The 18,546-nt window shown below is 35.2% G+C and overlaps 1 protein-coding gene across 1 annotated transcript in view; it reads left to right on the top strand.

Annotated features, from left to right (window-relative positions):
• The window catches only part of LOC113496741 (peripheral plasma membrane protein CASK-like), a 50,363-nt gene extending 44,945 nt beyond the window's left edge, over positions 1-5,418 (top strand). Inside the window, exon 12 of the mRNA XM_026876060.1 lies at positions 5,239-5,418. Within this exon, the coding sequence (XP_026731861.1) occupies positions 5,239-5,418 (180 nt within the window). The remainder of the gene's footprint in view (positions 1-5,238) is intronic.
• The last annotated feature ends 13,128 nt before the right edge of the window (positions 5,419-18,546 follow it).

The following is an 18,546-nucleotide window of genomic DNA, read 5'->3' as shown; positions in this document are numbered from 1 at the left end:
AAGAACCGAAAAAAGTACCACTTTAAATAAAAAAACTAGCTTATAATTAAATAGCTTTCCAATAGCCGAGCAAATATGTACGGGTATATGGAAAGCTGGATCGACGTAGGCGGCTAGTCTTATATTTTCTTAAACACCTAATTCGTCCTTAATTGTATATGCCGCCATTATCTGAACCAATTTGCCTCAATTTCTTTAAAACATCATTGCTAATACTAACAACGTCTGTTATCTTTCTTGCTTCATGAAGCTATTGTGATTACAATATGTGTTGTAGTTGTTTACTTTACCATCATTAGGTCCTTCGTTTAAATAATAGTTTTTGGAAACCTTTTTTTTGTGGACGTCCTATTATATGGCAAGTTATCACTATAAAATCAGGATTAGAGTTACTTAGCCTAAAAGATCTTTGACTTCATTGTATCTTATTATTTCAGCTGATGGTACATTTACCTAACTGTTCCATGGACCATGACCTATTTTCTCTATCGCCTGAGGTGACACCCCCTTTTCAATACGCGGCCGACATAAAGTGTCTTTTATGCATTGCTGTAAAAATAAAAGTTTTACCGTACCCTTCGTACCTGTAGGATCATTTTTTTATGTGTCACAACTGGGAATGAGCGCTTTAATTCGTACTCTGATATTTACCTTTATTGCTTTTATGTGAAATCATGCCCATTGCCAGAAATACCTACACGTAGGTACTTACTCACAATTTCACCCCGATTTTTTGCGCTGTTATTTTTTACAACAATGTTCAATTCAAGTTAATGTGAAATAATGGAACGAATATCATAGTATCAAAGAATATTTTTTTTTTATGAAAAAAAATGTCTGGAAGAGTTCCCTATGTATAGAAAAATGCTGAACCCGCACTTCAATGGGAACAAATAAAAGAAACAACACAACCCGCATCATTTTTTGTGTCGCGACCCAGAAATAGAGGGACCTCATACCTCATGGGTGTATTATGTTTCCATTAGAGCTTGTTGACTTAACCCTCGAACAGTGAACGGTGACTGCGGTTTTTCCGCGGCTCGCCGAAGTGGCCCGAGCACGTATCGAAGGTTTTACGATGCACGGCCACGCCGCGTCACCTTGATTTATTTCCAATATCGTGTTCAGCAGTACCGCGGGCGATATTTTCGCCAAATCAGATTAGAAAGGAAATCGTGACTAAAATTAACAAACCAATATTGTCATCGACGTTTAAGAAATTTTCAATTTTCATCGCAGCAGCCACCGTCTGTCGCAAGTTTGATTTTCCTCCTACCCTTAGAGCCAGGGGAATTCGGCAACGGACAGCTGATGCAAAACCCGGTCGGCTCTGCAGAGATATCTCATTGTATGACAGCAACTGCGAACTGATGACCCACTGACCCAATTCTGGACTGCAGCAGTCAGCGATCTGTATACCTTACTATTTGTTTCGAGTTCTGGCAGTGATTCCCACCCAACTAATACATATTCATGATGTTGTGCAATTCTTCAGGGGATTTTCCGGTGTTTTAGTAGGAAGTAAATTTTAATTGGGAGAATTAAATATTCATCATTTGTTGCCTAATCTTTTGCATTAGTCTTTGTTTGTTTTTCGTGGTCGTTTGAAACAAAGGAGTTCTTTCATATATTAAAGAAACCTACGGGAATACCAATAACACGCGCGTTTTCTGAATTTCATTCCCTTTCTAGCTCACATGTTCAATTACTCGCTGAAGTCGTGTAAACATGTTTGTTTCCATGGATATTAATAAGAATATGCATTCATTATAACTGTTTATGTTTACCAAGGAAAGCTATTGTCTCTTGCTTGTTAACTCCCGTATTTATGTAAATGAGTTTCCTCAAAAAGTTCTTAAAATAATCTTACATCAGATATTTTGCCGTTTTAGGTAAATCCAAGTGAAAATAATTCATTCGTATGTCCCCATGTCTTGTTTGGTAATTTATTCTTCTTACTATCATTTATGCCATGACCTCGAAAAGTGTTGAATGCCCTTATACCCTAAATCAAATCAACATCCCATGCTGATAACATTGTTCGACTATGTCACTAACCATCCCCTTATACCTAGTACACATTAATAATGAATTGTGTCATTAATTCACCGAGTTGATTAGAACCTGTGAATATTAAACAGTAAGCATTATGCACGTAATATTTATAGTTGTTTAATTGCTGTCAACATTATTAATATCGGTGTGTATATTTTATACTAAATCGGCATTTGTTTTTGTAAAGAAAAGTTATTCGGGATCCAATTCAAGCGAACGTCTAACAATATGAATTCATAGATCAATTACAAGATAAAAAGTAAAATATGATTTATATTGTTTTGAGGGCGGTTTAGTTTGTTTATTCATTTATAAATTTAATATTGTTATTCAATGGCTAGATGATGTAGGTACTTGAGTTGATGTATGATAACTTTGTCATATAACGAAAACATATGATATGTTGTGATTTATTGTTTCCAGAATTGTATGTTTTGTTTAGTTTTATTATTTTTGTCCAGATTGATATACAACTATTTATATTTTTTTTTTCTGAGAAATAAATTCTATTCTATAATATCGATGTTGGGATATGGGTTTAGTTTGAGCATCGTCTATTTATTTAGATTAACAAATCCTTGAAGTGACACATAAGACCTTAAACGTTAGTGTGAGCATAATAGAGGGTTAAGTTCATTTGCTATTCATTGAATATGACATTAATATTACTTACATTAAAGTCAGTTAACGTTGATGTTTTACCGTCATCAAAATATGTATTTGAAGACCTCATAAAAATGTGTATGAGGGTAATAAAAAAAGACTGCTTCCATTTTGCCATTACTTCCAAGGTTCCCTTTAATTGTCATTCAGCAATTGGCATAAGCGAGGCAGTGAAATTTAATGAACCACATTCGGGTCAAGGCTTTCGTTTACACAGGCACCGACGACACTTCAGTTTGAATTTTGCATCAAGAATTTTGGAATATGGATAATTGCTTTAATTGGACCAGTACAATAGACTATTGTTTTAAACATTCATAAGTTCTCGTAGTAAAGTGTACTACAGAAAACAATTAAGTACGGGTCGGGTTGGTCAAACGTAGCCAAGACCTTTCTGCGGGCGAGCGGAAGCCGCCCAGTGATGTTTTCGCTCAAACGGAATGTTTGTTTTCAATAGATCAAATTTCCTTTTTGCTATCTCTAGTGTTTACACTTCAGCGACAATTCCAAATCGACTAATTGAATTGCCTAATATTGATCGTTAAGTCCATGGAATGGTTGTTATAGTGTTTTCCTTTTCCCAATTAAAAAACGTGAACCGTTAGCGAATTCTTTGGCCTGTTCACGACTTAAATATTTTATGCCTGCAGTCTCGCGGGAAATTTATGCTAGGTGCACTAAACCATTGTGGTTAAGATTTTTCTTTCGTGTTGTCCGTTAGAATTTTAAGGATGCGATTTTGAGGATTTTAGCCTTGATTACTTGACCTAAATTTTTAACTGCTCTAGATATGTATTTCTCATCACTTCATAACAATTGTAACATTTTAAATGGAACATGATTATATGGTTAACTTTAGGAAAGTATTTGTGTTACTTCGAACGAACAAGAACCGAATCTGTAAAGCTGGTAACGCTCTTGGGAGTTATATCAAAAAGGGAATTGGATTCCTCAGGTAGGCCTACTACTTAGTCCTAAACAGCGGCTTACCGCACGCTAGTCGAGTACCTGGGGGACTCTCGTCGCTCCATACCCTATTATTCCACTATCGCACTTGCTGCGTACGTGAGTCCCTTATTTATTGACCGAGCCTGATGTAACAACAATTTGGTGCGTAAACTACGTGCTGCGCAATCTACTCTTCTCACCTTTCGATACATTTTTAAACGCCCGCTGTGATTGAAGTTTTACTTTGGACTACGTTCACATTGAGTCAGCTCTGTTCACATTACTGCCTCAGGTCATTGGTTTTACAACCTGAAAAAGACTTACTGTGTCTATCGATACTTTTCGTCTCAAATTTTAATTTATAGCTTAGCTTTTATCGGAGAAAGATTTGATGAAAAGTCTAATTCCTTAATAGTAAGTTTCATTCACGGTTGAACTTTCTTTCATTTTTCATAATTCGTGAAAGATATTAAAAGACCCACCAACTGTCAATTGTATTTATATCACCCAAAGACTCAATTTTCCACTTAAGTTAACAAGGATCACTTGTAACTGATATTTATTTATTTCATTTTGTGATTTGATATCAGTGCGTCATTTTTCGAAAGTAATAAATCCATCTATATTATGACAAAGCTTCAATTTTTATAATCTTTAAAGCGGAAAAGCCATTCTACCAAAATATTTGTACGTAATGTAGAATAACGACCCATGACTGCGTGGTTGGAAACGAAACTGATAGCTGCGAAGCTTTGGAACTTTGGGTGAAAATCCTGAGCCAAATCGGAGCCTAAATTCTCATTAATACAGCTCCGGCTTCGAAATAAATGCTTTATATTTCGCACACCTGTACGTTCCACATAAATAATTACTTATTGCTCTTAGAACTAACGGCATAATTACCATTTATGTGACACAGTTCATGTGCATTTAAAGTAGGTACGTAAATATTTGAACGTTTTTAAATTCTAATACAATAATTTATTAAAACTTTCAAGGATTCTTCTGTAAATTGCGATCTTGAGATTTTAGTTCAGATCTCAAAGTTTCTTGTTAAACTAACTTAATTTAGACGTTTTGATATCGAATCTAAATTGTGGCTTTCATGCTCTCGAATAGAAACTTGGAAGCATAGTGGCGAATTTTGTTTGCCCCAAACTAAAACAGGTCTCCGCGGTTGCTTCTTCGAGTGGAAAGATAAACTGAAGTCATTGTGAACAGAACATGAAATGCAGTTATTAGGTTCTCTATGTAATTTGCAACTACCTGAGAACTTGGTTTTTGTTTGCACCGTTTAAGAAATTAGCCAAACTTATAAATGTTACCAAAATTTAATTAAAGCTAAACTTTTTGCTGTTTTTGAAAAGGTCGACACGATTCCGGAATTAGGATTAAGTGATGGAGTCTTGTGATTATTTTTGCGAAAATTGTGCTGTATTGAAATGCAGAGCCGATAAAAGAACTACTCGCTAATAATATACTTAGTGAAGTGATTTAACAAAAAGTGGGAACTATTATCGTGTAATAAGAAAAGGAGTTCCAAGTGTTCTGGCCTATTTGTGCGAATGAGAGGATGCGCGACTGGCGGTTGTCCGCTCAGCGGAGACGCTAGCGGGAGAGGTTACGGCGATCGGAAAGGGTGTCGGGCCGCGAGCGCGACGACTGGTGCCCGCACGAGGCGCGCCGGCATGCGCTGACGTGTGCACGGCGCTGCGCGTGCTGCGGCGCGGCGCGATGCCCCCCTGGGCCTGACATGGAGGAGGGTGGCTACTGGCGGCCATCTTGCTCGACGCTGTCGCTCGCGGAGCATCATGGCAGCGCTACGCACCTGTGTGCGAGGCACGCGCCCCAGCCGGCGCGGCTCGCGCACCGTCATCCCCCCCATGCGCACGCTCACGCGCACGCGCACCAGCACGCGCACGCCCACCACATGCAGCACGCGCCGCACGCGCAGCACGCCACCTCATGCCCCGTGCACAGCCCCTTCAGGCAACCAACGCCAGAGTATTGTGCCGCACATTCACAGGTACCTTATATTAGTCTTCTTTACTACTTGCAGAGTTCTATTCGTAAAAGTATTTTTACTACCAACAGTGCAATAGCATGTTTTATTACGTCTAGTACTAAAGATTTCACACGTGACATTTTTGCTTGAAGTGATGATTGATGAATCCTTTCTGTATGAGGTATGCTGACTTAGTAGTCGATGCTATCAGTCGAGCTAAGTCGAACGCGCGAACAATTTGCGAAACCGAGTCACGAGGTGGCGGCACCTGCACCTAATTTATTACAAGTGGATGCCTTCGACGGAGGAAAGCACATTTTCAATGACAGATTTGCATCTCGCGATTGCTCTTCGCTCGACGCAAAGATGATGATAAAATATCCTATAACCCGCGTAATACTCGCGCGGGAAGTTTTTCCCCAATTTTTGATAACACGACAAATGGTTCGATTTACATGATGACTCCTGTTACTGGAGATAAGCATTTATATGTTTTTTTTGTGTAGGTATACAGCATAAAAGTTTTGCTTGCTGTTGAGGGTCATCATTATTGGTAAATAATGTATCTACTGTAAAATCATGTTACAACATGCTAAAAATAAAATTGTATTTTCCAATAACAGTACCTACTCTAAGCCAGTGTGCTTTTTTCCACCGAAATTTTTCAACTCGTCGTTCGAGTTGATCGTATTATATAATTCCAATATGATACCAGGGTTGTACAGCAGCTGCTCTTGATTGATGGGGACTTAGTACATAATATAACATAATGTAGAGAGATTGATGTATTAAGGAAGCCATTCGGATCGTATGAGGATGGATTGCGTCAGGATGGACTATAAATGAAACTATTTATAGCTTCCGGTAGCACAAAGTATTACAATATTTAGTTTCAAACATTATTTAAACATTTCATTCGTTAAATCGATAAACATTTCATTTTAAAGGTTCAGAATGAGTTTTGATATTCAAAATTACTTACAAAAGTTTGATTTTCCTATAAATAAATTAATCATTCAGTCATCTGAATCAAATTTTTACAATTAGACTTTCACAAATTTTCTCGACAGTTTAAATAAATGTCCCGTAACGACGAAATTCAAATACAAAATGAGTAATTCATTGAAATCAAATTCGTATAAAAGTGCGTGAAGCTAAAATAATCCTTTCTTAACGTTTTCTTGAGACTGGTATGTGGCAATAGCTACTGTGAAACCAAAATTGCTTTTTAAAGAGAAGGAAAAGAAAAGCTTATCGCTAAAGACGTTCCGTGTTCAATACGAAGAAACGAAGCGAGGAAAATAATAATAACGAATCAATAGAAATCTTCAACACTATAGTCTCACAAGAGAAAATCGACCAAAACCTTCCAATAACAAGCATTTCAACTAAATTAAATTACCGTTATATTAATTTGTGTAATGATGTTAATCCTCAAATTAAATGTGGCTATGAATAATGAGTAAAAATAAATGCGGTCTGAAATTAACAATACCCAGTCACAAAGTTATCAAAATAAATTGGCAATCATAATACAAATGTTATTTATAACTGGATTTTCGATGACAGATGTATCAAAGCCTGATACCAGTTAATTGTGAAATGAGTATATTATTTTTCACAACGTATTGTTACTATGAAAATGAGTGACAATTGAAAATTAATTTTATTAATTAATTTCTACTCATGTCATTTTGAATGCAGTGATTTTGTTTATAGGACCTCAGAGTTTTTATAAAACTCTAGCTGTTGCCCGCGACTTCGTCCTGTGGGTAGAAGATACTCGTATAAGTTATGCTTTATATCTACCCTGTTTTTTTCCACATTTTCCATTGTATCTTCGCTCCTATTAGTCGCAGCGTGATAGTTTATAGCCTAAAACCTTCCTCAATGAATGATCTATTGAACACAAAAAGAATTTTTCAATTTAAACCAGTAGTTCCTGAGATTAGCGCGTTCAATCAAACAAACAATCAAACAAACAAACTCTTCAGCTTTATATATTAGTATAGAGTATAGATATTAGTATAGATATAGATATTAGTATAGATATAGATATAGATTAGTATAGAAGTATAGATAACGCTTTAGGTATTGCGAGATTTTACTGAAATATAAACTGTAAATACGAGAGAGAAGCTCTTTTTTGAATTGGTCTTCAGTGAATTCAACGTAAAACTTTTATGAAGATTCAATTTGATGAAACGTAAAGTCTTCGAAGTAGTCTATCGGTCAATAACACCTTTTAAAAAGTTGAATTATTCAATAACTTTGGTGATGCACTTCTCGGTATTAAATTCATATTGAATGCAAAAGAAAGAATTTAAATAAAATGTCTTTTTACTTGGATGAAATTTGCTTAAAACGCAGATTCTTATTGTTACTCTAAAAATGAAAAGAATAATTTTATAACTGCTGGTCGAGTCTACCTGTGTATGTATTACGTATAAACGAATATTATTTAACTGTTATAATGCCATAACTGCGTATGAGATTTTTATACATTTGTTATTTTTATGTTTATAAGAATACTTGAATGTGTAGAAGTATATTTGACATGAAATAAAGACGACTGTTACTAGACAGTAGCTCTGCGAAGGTTTTTTGCACTTATTGGTCAGATCCTTAAGGTAAACAGACAGAGCAGCGATTTTCATGGCTTGCTTGCCGATACTTTTTGTACCCATGATATATGTTCCAAAAAATAAAAGACTGCGAGCAGGAAAGGAAGTGTCTGTTTCATTTATTACCCACTAGCTTTTGCCCGCGACTTCGTTCGCGTGGAACAGTGACTTCCGGCAGATTTTTGGTTTTACTCACATAGTTCCCGATCTCGCGGGATTTTTGAGAAGTTCCCGCTCCCGCAGGATTTTTGGGATAAAAACTATCCTATGTCCTTTCTCGAGTTCCAAACTATGTCTGAACCAAATTTCATCCAAATCGGTTCAGTAGTTTAGGCGTGACGGAAAGACAGATAGACAGAGTTATTATCGCATTTTTAGCATGGGTAGTTTTGCCCGCGACTTCGTCCGTAAATTTATTTTGAGCAGAAAGTTTTTAACCCACTGCAAAAAAAGGAGGAGGTTCTCAATTTAGAATTTACGAAACAGGACCAATCCACATAAACGACCATACAACCGACAATACAATTTTACCACGACAGTACCGAAGCGCTCGGCCGATACCCAACCAAATGCGTGTAACGAAACCATAGCGCGATCTATTTCGATCCCAACGCCATCTATCGACCATAGTGACAACTCGGATTATTTATCTATACTCCGTTCGGGCATTTTCTTTGTACTAAAAGTAGTATTATATTTTTTATATGTTATTTTATTATTTTTTTCATACCTTTTTAGTATTTATTTACTTTTTTCCGATGAATTAAAACAACATGAACCGAACTCGTGTAACGATCGACACCATTGCGCGTAGTACTAATAGAATTATCTATACTCCGTTAGAGCATTTTCTTTGTAGTAAAACTTTTATTATATTAATATTATTTTTTTACACCTTTTTACTGTTTATTTACATTTTTCTGGTGGATTTTCCGATGAATTAAAACAATAACATGAACCGAACACGTGTAATGACACCATTGCGCGATTAACGCCATCTATCTACGGAGCATAGGAACAGCTCGACATTTGACCAATAGATGGCACTATTATATAGTATGTCCGTAATAAATTTTATTTTTATTTTTTGTAATAAAAACTATCCTATGTCCTTTCTCAAGTTTCAAACTATGTCTGTACCAAATTTCACACAAATCGGTTCAGTAGTTTAGGCGTGAAGAAAAGACAGACAGACAGAAAGACAGACAGACAGACAGACAGAGTTACTTTCGCATTTATAATATTAGTTTGGATTGTGCCGTATGCTATTGCCGTTGATATACGTCTACTCTCTACCAGGTTACTTCTTTAATTTATCTTGTATATATTAAACCTTTCAAAACAGCTACCACAGTGACTAAGTAACTCTCATTCTCAAATATTATTATTATTATACTACTTGTACTAAGTCGTACAAGAACGTCTCTATTGATCGTACCGATCCATATCTAGTATATATTTTAAGAACCTTTCGGGTCGCTTACTATAATGAAATCGACTAGTGCTCTTAGCCACCCAACCCAATGAAGCTATGTAAGAAAATCTGTGATATCGAGAATTCAGAAACTCGTAGGGTTCTAAAAAGTATATTCGATATTATTATTTTTTACTCAACAGTACCAAAAGGAAAGTCATGTTTTCGAGTAGTTTTGTATATTTCTTTGACACTCCGTCTAAGCTAAACGGTTCGATGGATTTTAGTTTGTGAAGTGCCTTCAGCTTTCACAATTTTTTTTTGTTAGTTGAAAATTTAGACTTAAGTGAAAGACGATATATGTAGCTGCAAATAGTGCCTCTTGTGAGATGACGTCAGATAGAAGAAATGATGCGCCGACACCAAAATAAAAATCTGATAAGAGCGGGGAATGATGATGATGAGTCTGAAAATGCAAATTTTTTCACATGGGCGTTTTCAGTGCCTCACAATTCTAGATGACCATTTAGATTAAAGATTATGCAAGTACTGATTATTATAAATCCAAATATTTCAATGTCAAATATACATTAAAGATTACTTTTAATCTGCGATTTTACTCTTGGTATTGTGCAGTCCACTTTAAAATCTTTAATTATTTTACGTAAAATTCATAGCTTTGCCCGTAAAGCTCTTTAGCGTTCGTTCCAAGTCCATTTCCAATCTACGGTCAACTAATAAAACCAGTATTCGTATCCTACGTGAAATTTTAATGAAGCTGTATGAAACCACGGGGGAAATTTGAAAGCTACGCCATCGTCGCTAACGTACATTTCCTTTTAGTGCTTATTAATCTAATAGTCGTTATATGTTTACTCCACATTGGTATTTATGTAAAATTAATTTTGTAACAGTTACTACCTGACTACCTATTTGTGTCAGTTTAATGTGTTTGGGTTCATGCTGGTTTGTATGGCTGTAGTACGTATATATATCTACGTATCAAAACGTAGATATTTTCGATATTTTATAGCTTCATAGTAAAAACATAATATCTTTTAAAATGCATTATGTTTAATGAACACAGTTTAGGTACTTTATACTAATAGATTTTGTCCAGCATTCACTATATCAATCAACTCTGTATCTTTGTGTCTACTTCCTTAAAGATTACCAAATTAAATATATCACTCGTTTATTTATTTATTATTTGGAATACTAACAAAATATATAATTAGTTTGTTAAACAATGAAATATTCTCGTTTTCATGAAATCATATTGTACTAACAGTCAGTGATTTCGCTTTTCCCAAAGCCGGCCTAATTCTGGCAAACTATTGAGGCATATCACAGATTACCACAGCATAAAATTTATTAGTCTGATTTCACGCTTATGTGAGTATTAATTTAATTGTTCACAAAACAAATGACGCACTGCACGGATAGCCAAGTGGTTGAGGTCACCACGCCAAACTCAATGTGCGCATCGTGTCACGGGTTCGATCCCTGAGTAGGGCAAGCATTTGTGTGATCTACGAATGCTTGTTCTGAGTCTGGGTGTCTTTGTGTACCTACGTGATTTTTATGTTTCTAAAACCCGTGATACAAGGATTAAGTCCTCACTGAGGTAGTCGTTTTAAAAAACGACTCCCATAGTAAGGAGAAGAATTGGCGAGTTTTCATTTTTGCTTTAATACCTTCAGCGAATATTTTTCTTGTCTAATAACAAAATAAAAAGTAACCTATCTCTGTCCTTATAACTCTTAGTTGAAAGATATAAGATAGTTCCTTGGCAAGCTTCTATCACTATCTCAAGCTTTAAAACGACAATGGAAGAGCGAAAACGGCCACACACAATAAAAACTTTCCTCGAATGTGAGCCAAAACTTCACTTTGTATGATATATGACATCATTATTTTTCTAAATAGCTTGACATCTAAGAAAGACTGCACGAAACATATTATCTGGAAGATCAAAGAAAAAACAAAAAAATAAAGGAATATTAAATTTTCCATACAATTTAAATTTTGTAAGTTCTTTTGAATAGGCATGAACAGTTAAACTATAGTTAACAGCATAAGTAACAGCTTTTAGCTTATAGTAGCCATGTTTTAGTTTTAAAAAGTTCTGTAATCTGTTTTCAAATCTTCTATATCTCTCTGGTGATATTTTGTACAGTTGACAGATTATGTTAGAGGAACGTGTTACTCCTGATGTTTCTGTTGGTTTGCGGTAAACTCAGGACAGAATCTAACCTTTCCAAAGGTCAAGCCAAAGGTCGCTTATGTTCTTAAGTGTCGAGAGACATTAACATGTTTCACGCTGAATCTTGTTTATTAATGTTAGTTTGAAATTTAGACATTAGATTTTTCGTTCAGAAGATTTTCTATTATATTTCTGACACTGTCTTTATTCAAATTCAAGCTATAAGTCTTGACTAATGTACTGTGAACCTTTGTGAACAGAGAAATAAAGAATTAGTATTAAAAAAAAACAGCCATTTGGAAAGAAGGGATTTTCAGTCTTCATTCAGTATTTCGAGATCCACCACAAAAAAATGCAAGACTCAATCCACCAATATTATAAATGTTATATTATGTGAGTGTGTTTGTATAGTTTTTACCGCTATACGTTCAAACGGCTAGACCAATTTCGATGAAATTGATGTAAACACCTCGTATATGCAAAATTAATGAATTCTTAGACTTTTATCTGACGTCGCTACAGAATGGTTAGTTTTTTCTTATATAACCAACAACCAAGTGGGAAAGTCGCGAGCAAAAGATAGGAGATACATATATGTAGGTATGTATGTATATTAGTTACGTGTTACCTCATTTATCGTTTGCGTTCCTGATGTTGGTCACGACTTCGATCCTATTATGTAAGTTATTTGCTTCGGAGCTCATCAAGATGTATATCTTTGGTAATTTGTACTATATTGTCCGAACACCACTGATGTTGAACCAATAGGGTGATTCACGCTCTAGTAATTAGTTTCGTGTCTTTAATGACACTGTCAGTTTTTCTGCTTCGTTTCTATTAAAAATTTTCTTATTCTTTTCTCTCTTCGTCGCTTTGTTGAATTTTCAAATGCTTTCTAGAACTTTTTCAATTCTCTTTGACTCTAAACAACCTTTTTAGTCATAGCAATTTTCTTTCTGTTACAATATCGTTAGGAGAAATTTCTTACAGCAAATTTTAGTCTGAAGTATTGACTACAATTGTTATTAAATTAAGCAGGATTTATATCGTCTATAACTGTCTTGTCCTGTACATTACCGGTAGGTTCATGCGAGTAACACCAAATATGACTAAGTGGTAAGTGACATTACGGCCTGTTACTAATAGTTTCATACCTTGTTGCTTTTACGACCATGGCCGTTGGCCGGTACGCTCGTTATTAAATTATCTGACAACTTGCCAGGTTTATGTACGCTGTTATTGTTATTAAAGGGCAGCTTTGTGGTCTTAAAAAACGTTTGTCGCCTCCCTCCATATGTTTAATTCGCCCTGAAGAGGAAATCTCTACAAATCAGATGGGTAAAGTTAAACCATGACTTCCATGCCTCGCATTTGTAGGAATCGATACCCAAAGGGTAAAACGTACATAAGTTATAATTTTTACAGTAACAACAAATAAATGTAACTGAAAATAAGGGTCTAGGTTAGGCATAACGTATCAAAATCATTAACTTGTTCGGTTCCCACAAATTTGTCAGCTAACCGACGTAACGTTTTGCAGCCATTGTTTTTTAAATAAAAAAAAAACGGCTCCTGGTGTAAGAAATTTGTGTTTTGTATTTGTCGCTTTGTGTTGCTAGAGGTTTCACAAACATTCAAGCCACATGAACAAAGACATCTAGACTATGTTTATACGAAACCTATAGTGTCGCGAGTCCTACTCGCACTTGACCGGTTTTTCTTTTAATTCAAAATCATAATCACATTACTCGAAAGGTTTGGTGACGAGACTGATGAGCCACTTGAAATTTATAAACGAATTTAAGAGTTGAATGTAAAATAATTTTACTCAAAAATCTAATAATAAGAAAGCCCTTATCAAACTTGATTGACGTACCAACCATTCACAAAGTTTCTTACCCTAACGATTACAATTATGCTTTGTCTTTGAAATTTGAGCGGATCTTGTTTCGTTCCAGTCTAAAATTGTTAAAGTGATGACGTATTTTGTGTTAAATTTAAGTGCCACATCTCTCGCATATGAATATCATACTCTTTGTGTATGATTTTTTCTTTTATTTTGTTTCTTTTCATATAGTTTGACGTTAATTCTGGTGCCTGAGTTAAGGCCCCTAACACCGCACACCTGTCATAATACACCCTGAAAAATTCCGATGTGCTGATTTCTTTATCATGTTGTGTACCTAATATGCGCACAAATTCAAAGTCGTTGGTACATGACGTGCTCCTTCGTTCGAACCTACGAACTGGGACTTGATAAACGAACGGTCATACCACTAAGCTATTACTGCTGATTTTGACAATCCTTGTATGTAATTTCTACACCTTCGTAGAATCGGAAATATAGGTACTCTAGAATTATTTATAAGCTTGTTTAAATAAGTAAAACCTTTTTCTTATTTATCGTCTAGTGCTCTCTCAAGTGTGCCTGATTATCTTCAACAAGATACAAGTCTGTCTTCACAATAATTTGCACAATGTTTGCGTATCTGTTTCCCAGTTGAATGATTTCGCACAGATACATATTGTCTGGATCGTGAATAAACATGTCTTATTTGAAATTTGATTTATTTGAGTCACGTATATAATTGTATTCCCGAATTATTCCAGGAGTAAGACAGTGGTGCAAGATAATCTTAAACTACGTTTCCGAGATTGCAACGAATTATGAATATCTAATTGAGAGCTTTGATTTTAAGGTACAACATCACAGTTTTTTAAGTACAATTAAGTTCTAACTTCAATTCACTATCGTTAAAGTAGGAATGATGGATAAATAACGCGCTCGCGTTTCTCCACAATATTATCAATTGTACCTACATATAAACTATTCGTACAAACTCGTACAACTACTAATAACCTGAGTTTCAAGTGGCATATCACAAACTCGGAGCAGCAAAGATATGTAGAACTAATAACTTTACGTCCGACATACGTATCCACACGTACACCAGTATTAAACTAGTTTAGTTCATGAAGTATTCCAATTATCTCGACGTTCTGTTTGAACTATTCAGCGTGTGATTACGAAAAAGTTTTAAGATTAAAGGTTTTATGTTGCTACAGACATACGTAGGTACACAAGGTACTATACTGCAGACACTGACTGGCAGCATGACTTACGATCCTTAACTTAATCCCACAAGGTTTATAATAAATATTTAGTTAAGTCAAGTCCTGCTTTGTCTAAATGAAAAATAAGATAACCAAAAAATCCTGTAGTGGCGTGCAATGCCAATGTAAAAAAGTAACTGTGTTTTAATCACAAATGTATAACAATACCTACCGAATAAGGGTTGTTCAAGTTTTCAAATTATAACACTCTTTAGACTAATATAAAATTGATGGATTTCGGGCTAATTTGAATGATTTATTAACACAACTTTTTAACCTGACCAAATTTATAATTAAATTTTGTTTGTAAAATGAAATCGCCCTACCACAAGGTCCTTCCATACTTCTAAATTGTGCTCATGTCGATCAAATTACATTAATGTATCAAATGAAAAGTGTGATGAATAAGATCTGTATCCGACGTATGATGAATAAGCTTCAGCGAAACAAATTCTTTTGACCTCAAAAGGGCTCGGCGGTAGCGTGGGCGGAGGGCGAGAGTTGCCAACTTATAACTACATTTATTCATAAACTGAACGTTGAGCCTTCAACTCCAGGTAACGGGACTAAAGAGGTATAAAATATTCGAGTAGAAAACTTTTAATCACTACATTAGTGCGACTCACAATCTATGCCCCCACAATTTCGTTTGTTCATTTTATTTTTGGAGAGAATGGTCGTTGTCATGACAACAGAAGAGCCCAGATTCTGTCTTATTGATTAATTGCTGAAAATGTTACCCTTGATAAACGGCTTTGTGGATTCCTTGTTTGTTGGTGTTTTTGCTGTGGCTTTAATGTTCTAATCAAGATAATGGTTTTGGTTTATCACAAATAGTTTCTTCACACGTAATTGTTGTGAAGAGATTCGTCTTTTTTTGCACATTTTATCAGTCGATTGTTTATTTTTTCTTTTTATTTGAAACAGTTTTTAAATTTGGTCTCTGTCTATGTTGTTCTCTTCTATCTTGCCCTCCGCATCCATCCTATTCCTGCTATCTTTTATATATCTTCTATGCATCTCATCCTCAGCCTACTGGGACATCGCCGTCCCAGTCATTTAGTTTTAAATTTATTCCATCTACCAGCATCACGTCTTTCTACGTGTCTTGCCCAGCTTCATTTAAGTTCCTTTAGTCTTTTCACGATGTCTTTAGTGCGACGAATTGTCGTGTTTCGTATAAGGTATTATTTCAGAACTACTACGTAATGAGTGTTATCAAATAAACTACATTATTAGATTTTTGGATGGGCACTTCACCCAAGTGTCTGGTGTTTGCTTATATACCGCCATCGATCGGCATTTTATTATTTTACAATAAGCCTTTGTTATAACAAGCAAATTGGAAAATGAAGCTTTATGTAGAAGGTTCACATGTAATTCTGTTGTTCGCTGAAACTAATTTCCAGTATTTGAAGTTAGAATTTCTGTGTAATCAATTCTGCTTATAAATCGTTCGCATTTATTCGACATTCGACCTGAAATTCTGATCATTTTTAATTCAAAACCTTTTTGTTTTTGTTCTAAAATAATGCGTTGTGGTATAAGCCCTATTATGTGAAATTACTATTTGAAATGAAAATTAAAATAAAAAACTAAACAATTAAATTCTTCGTGTTTTAAACTGATCAAGTTAATTAAAAGTCCAGTCCAAACTTCCATATACAACAACGTGAAATACCTTTTCATTGTTCGCTTCAGTAACTCTAAGATATATATCTTCTGAAAAAGCATACAAAGAAATCAACATCAAGAAGAAAAACTTTAACTTACTTTTGTCGAAGGTTCAAACGTCCAAGATGAACTGAAATTATTAATCGTTTTTTTATTGAAAACTGAGTGGTTTTGTATGCAAGTTGTGTAAATACAGAACGCAATAAAAGAGCAATCTTCCCGTTATCTAAAATTCATACAGACTGGTAATAAAACGGGCAACATCAATATAACGGTTGATTGTTTCTGATTGCGTCCAGGGTTGCCTTCGCTGGAATTCGTAAATAAATATTAAGATGCATGATGTAACTGCCTTATAGACGGAACATAGTAACAAAAATTGTGAAATTGTCGTTAAAGTACAGAGAAAGCAGCGTTTTTTAACAGCAACAACAGCTTTCATGATTTATATTGAGATTAGCCATGAAACAGCCCTTTTTTGGAGCTATACATATGGTTTGCAGAAAGTAGTCCCACGATACCGTTTACCTTGTAAAGTACTAGTGAAATGTCGTGTTCAGTACTAAATTATCTTTATATACGACAAATGACTTAGCCCATATGACTGAAAAAGCAACCGTACACGAAACTGATGAATAACTTTATTCCATGAGAATTGAAATTGATGAGTGATGACCCTAATTGTCATTGTGTTTGATTGCTGTGCCGCCATATTTGGACCACGTGATCGGGAAGACGTAATTGGATCAGACAATGCGGACGGCTCGCATATTACTTTGTTTAGCGACTATCATCGAGATCACGACCGCTGGTTTTAGGAGTTATATTCATGATTACGTTAAGGATGGACGTAAGTGGATTTTATTTTTAGAGAATTTGTACTTTGTATACTAGAACCCAGTTGTTGAGGCTTTACCTTCTAAAATTTATATTAATTCTGAGATTTCTTAAAGCATGAGTTTAAGTAGTATCTAAGCAGTTCAAGTGCATCAAATCTTTTGAAACTTGTGACTCACAGGGATTGCTTTTTGTAGTCAAAGAAAGCATTGCGAAATATTTAATATGATTGTTGTAATATAAAAGTTTTCCGTGCTTTACAGGCCCTGTGGATGGCCCTTTTCCTTCAAGTCTAAGAAACATGCCATACAATTGCTATCAAGTGCCAAGCAAGGGACCATGTACCCACATGCAACTTGTGTGGTTCTATGATGTAGTGAGGCGACAATGCATGAGAATGTTTTACTCAGGCTGCGGCGGCAACGAAAACAGATTTGCCTCAAAGAATGCGTGCCAGATACATTGTGATACGAGTAGAAGAATATAGTTTAAGATTTTATAATAAATACTTGAAACTTTAATCATAATTTCATTTAAAGTAAAAACAGAAGGTTTCGGCATTTTCTAATCTTCACTTCCTTTTATTTCTGTCCAACGTAAGAATTTACGAAAATGCAATGGTTCGCATTAATTATAACTGACATGGTACATATTTTGAATCCGAGTGTGAGTAAAATATTCAGAAAGGGAAAAACGCGACATGTTTTCTCGCTACGAGTTTCACACAGTGACGCGGAAAACATTAAATTTTCAAAAATATATTTTATGGGCAAATATTTATGGTAATGTATCCAATATAAGCATACTTTATGATTTTCCGACTTGAAGTCGTGTTGCGTTTAACGACTCAGTAATAAATGTGCGCCTTTAAGATAACTCGGGGTAAATACTTCATTCCGTATTATGAGACATGAAAAAGTAGGTTATTCAAAGAAATCATTACTGTATTCTGCTTTTACACCAAACATATAGCCAGCCTCTGACTGAGCAAGAGTTACGCAATTTA

This window comes from Trichoplusia ni, chromosome 8 (assembly GCF_003590095.1).
Source record: "Trichoplusia ni isolate ovarian cell line Hi5 chromosome 8, tn1, whole genome shotgun sequence".
Classification (NCBI taxonomy): domain Eukaryota; kingdom Metazoa; phylum Arthropoda; class Insecta; order Lepidoptera; family Noctuidae; genus Trichoplusia; species Trichoplusia ni.
The sequence above is the reverse complement of the archived record's forward strand: the minus strand, read 5'-3'. Positions and strand labels throughout refer to the sequence as shown.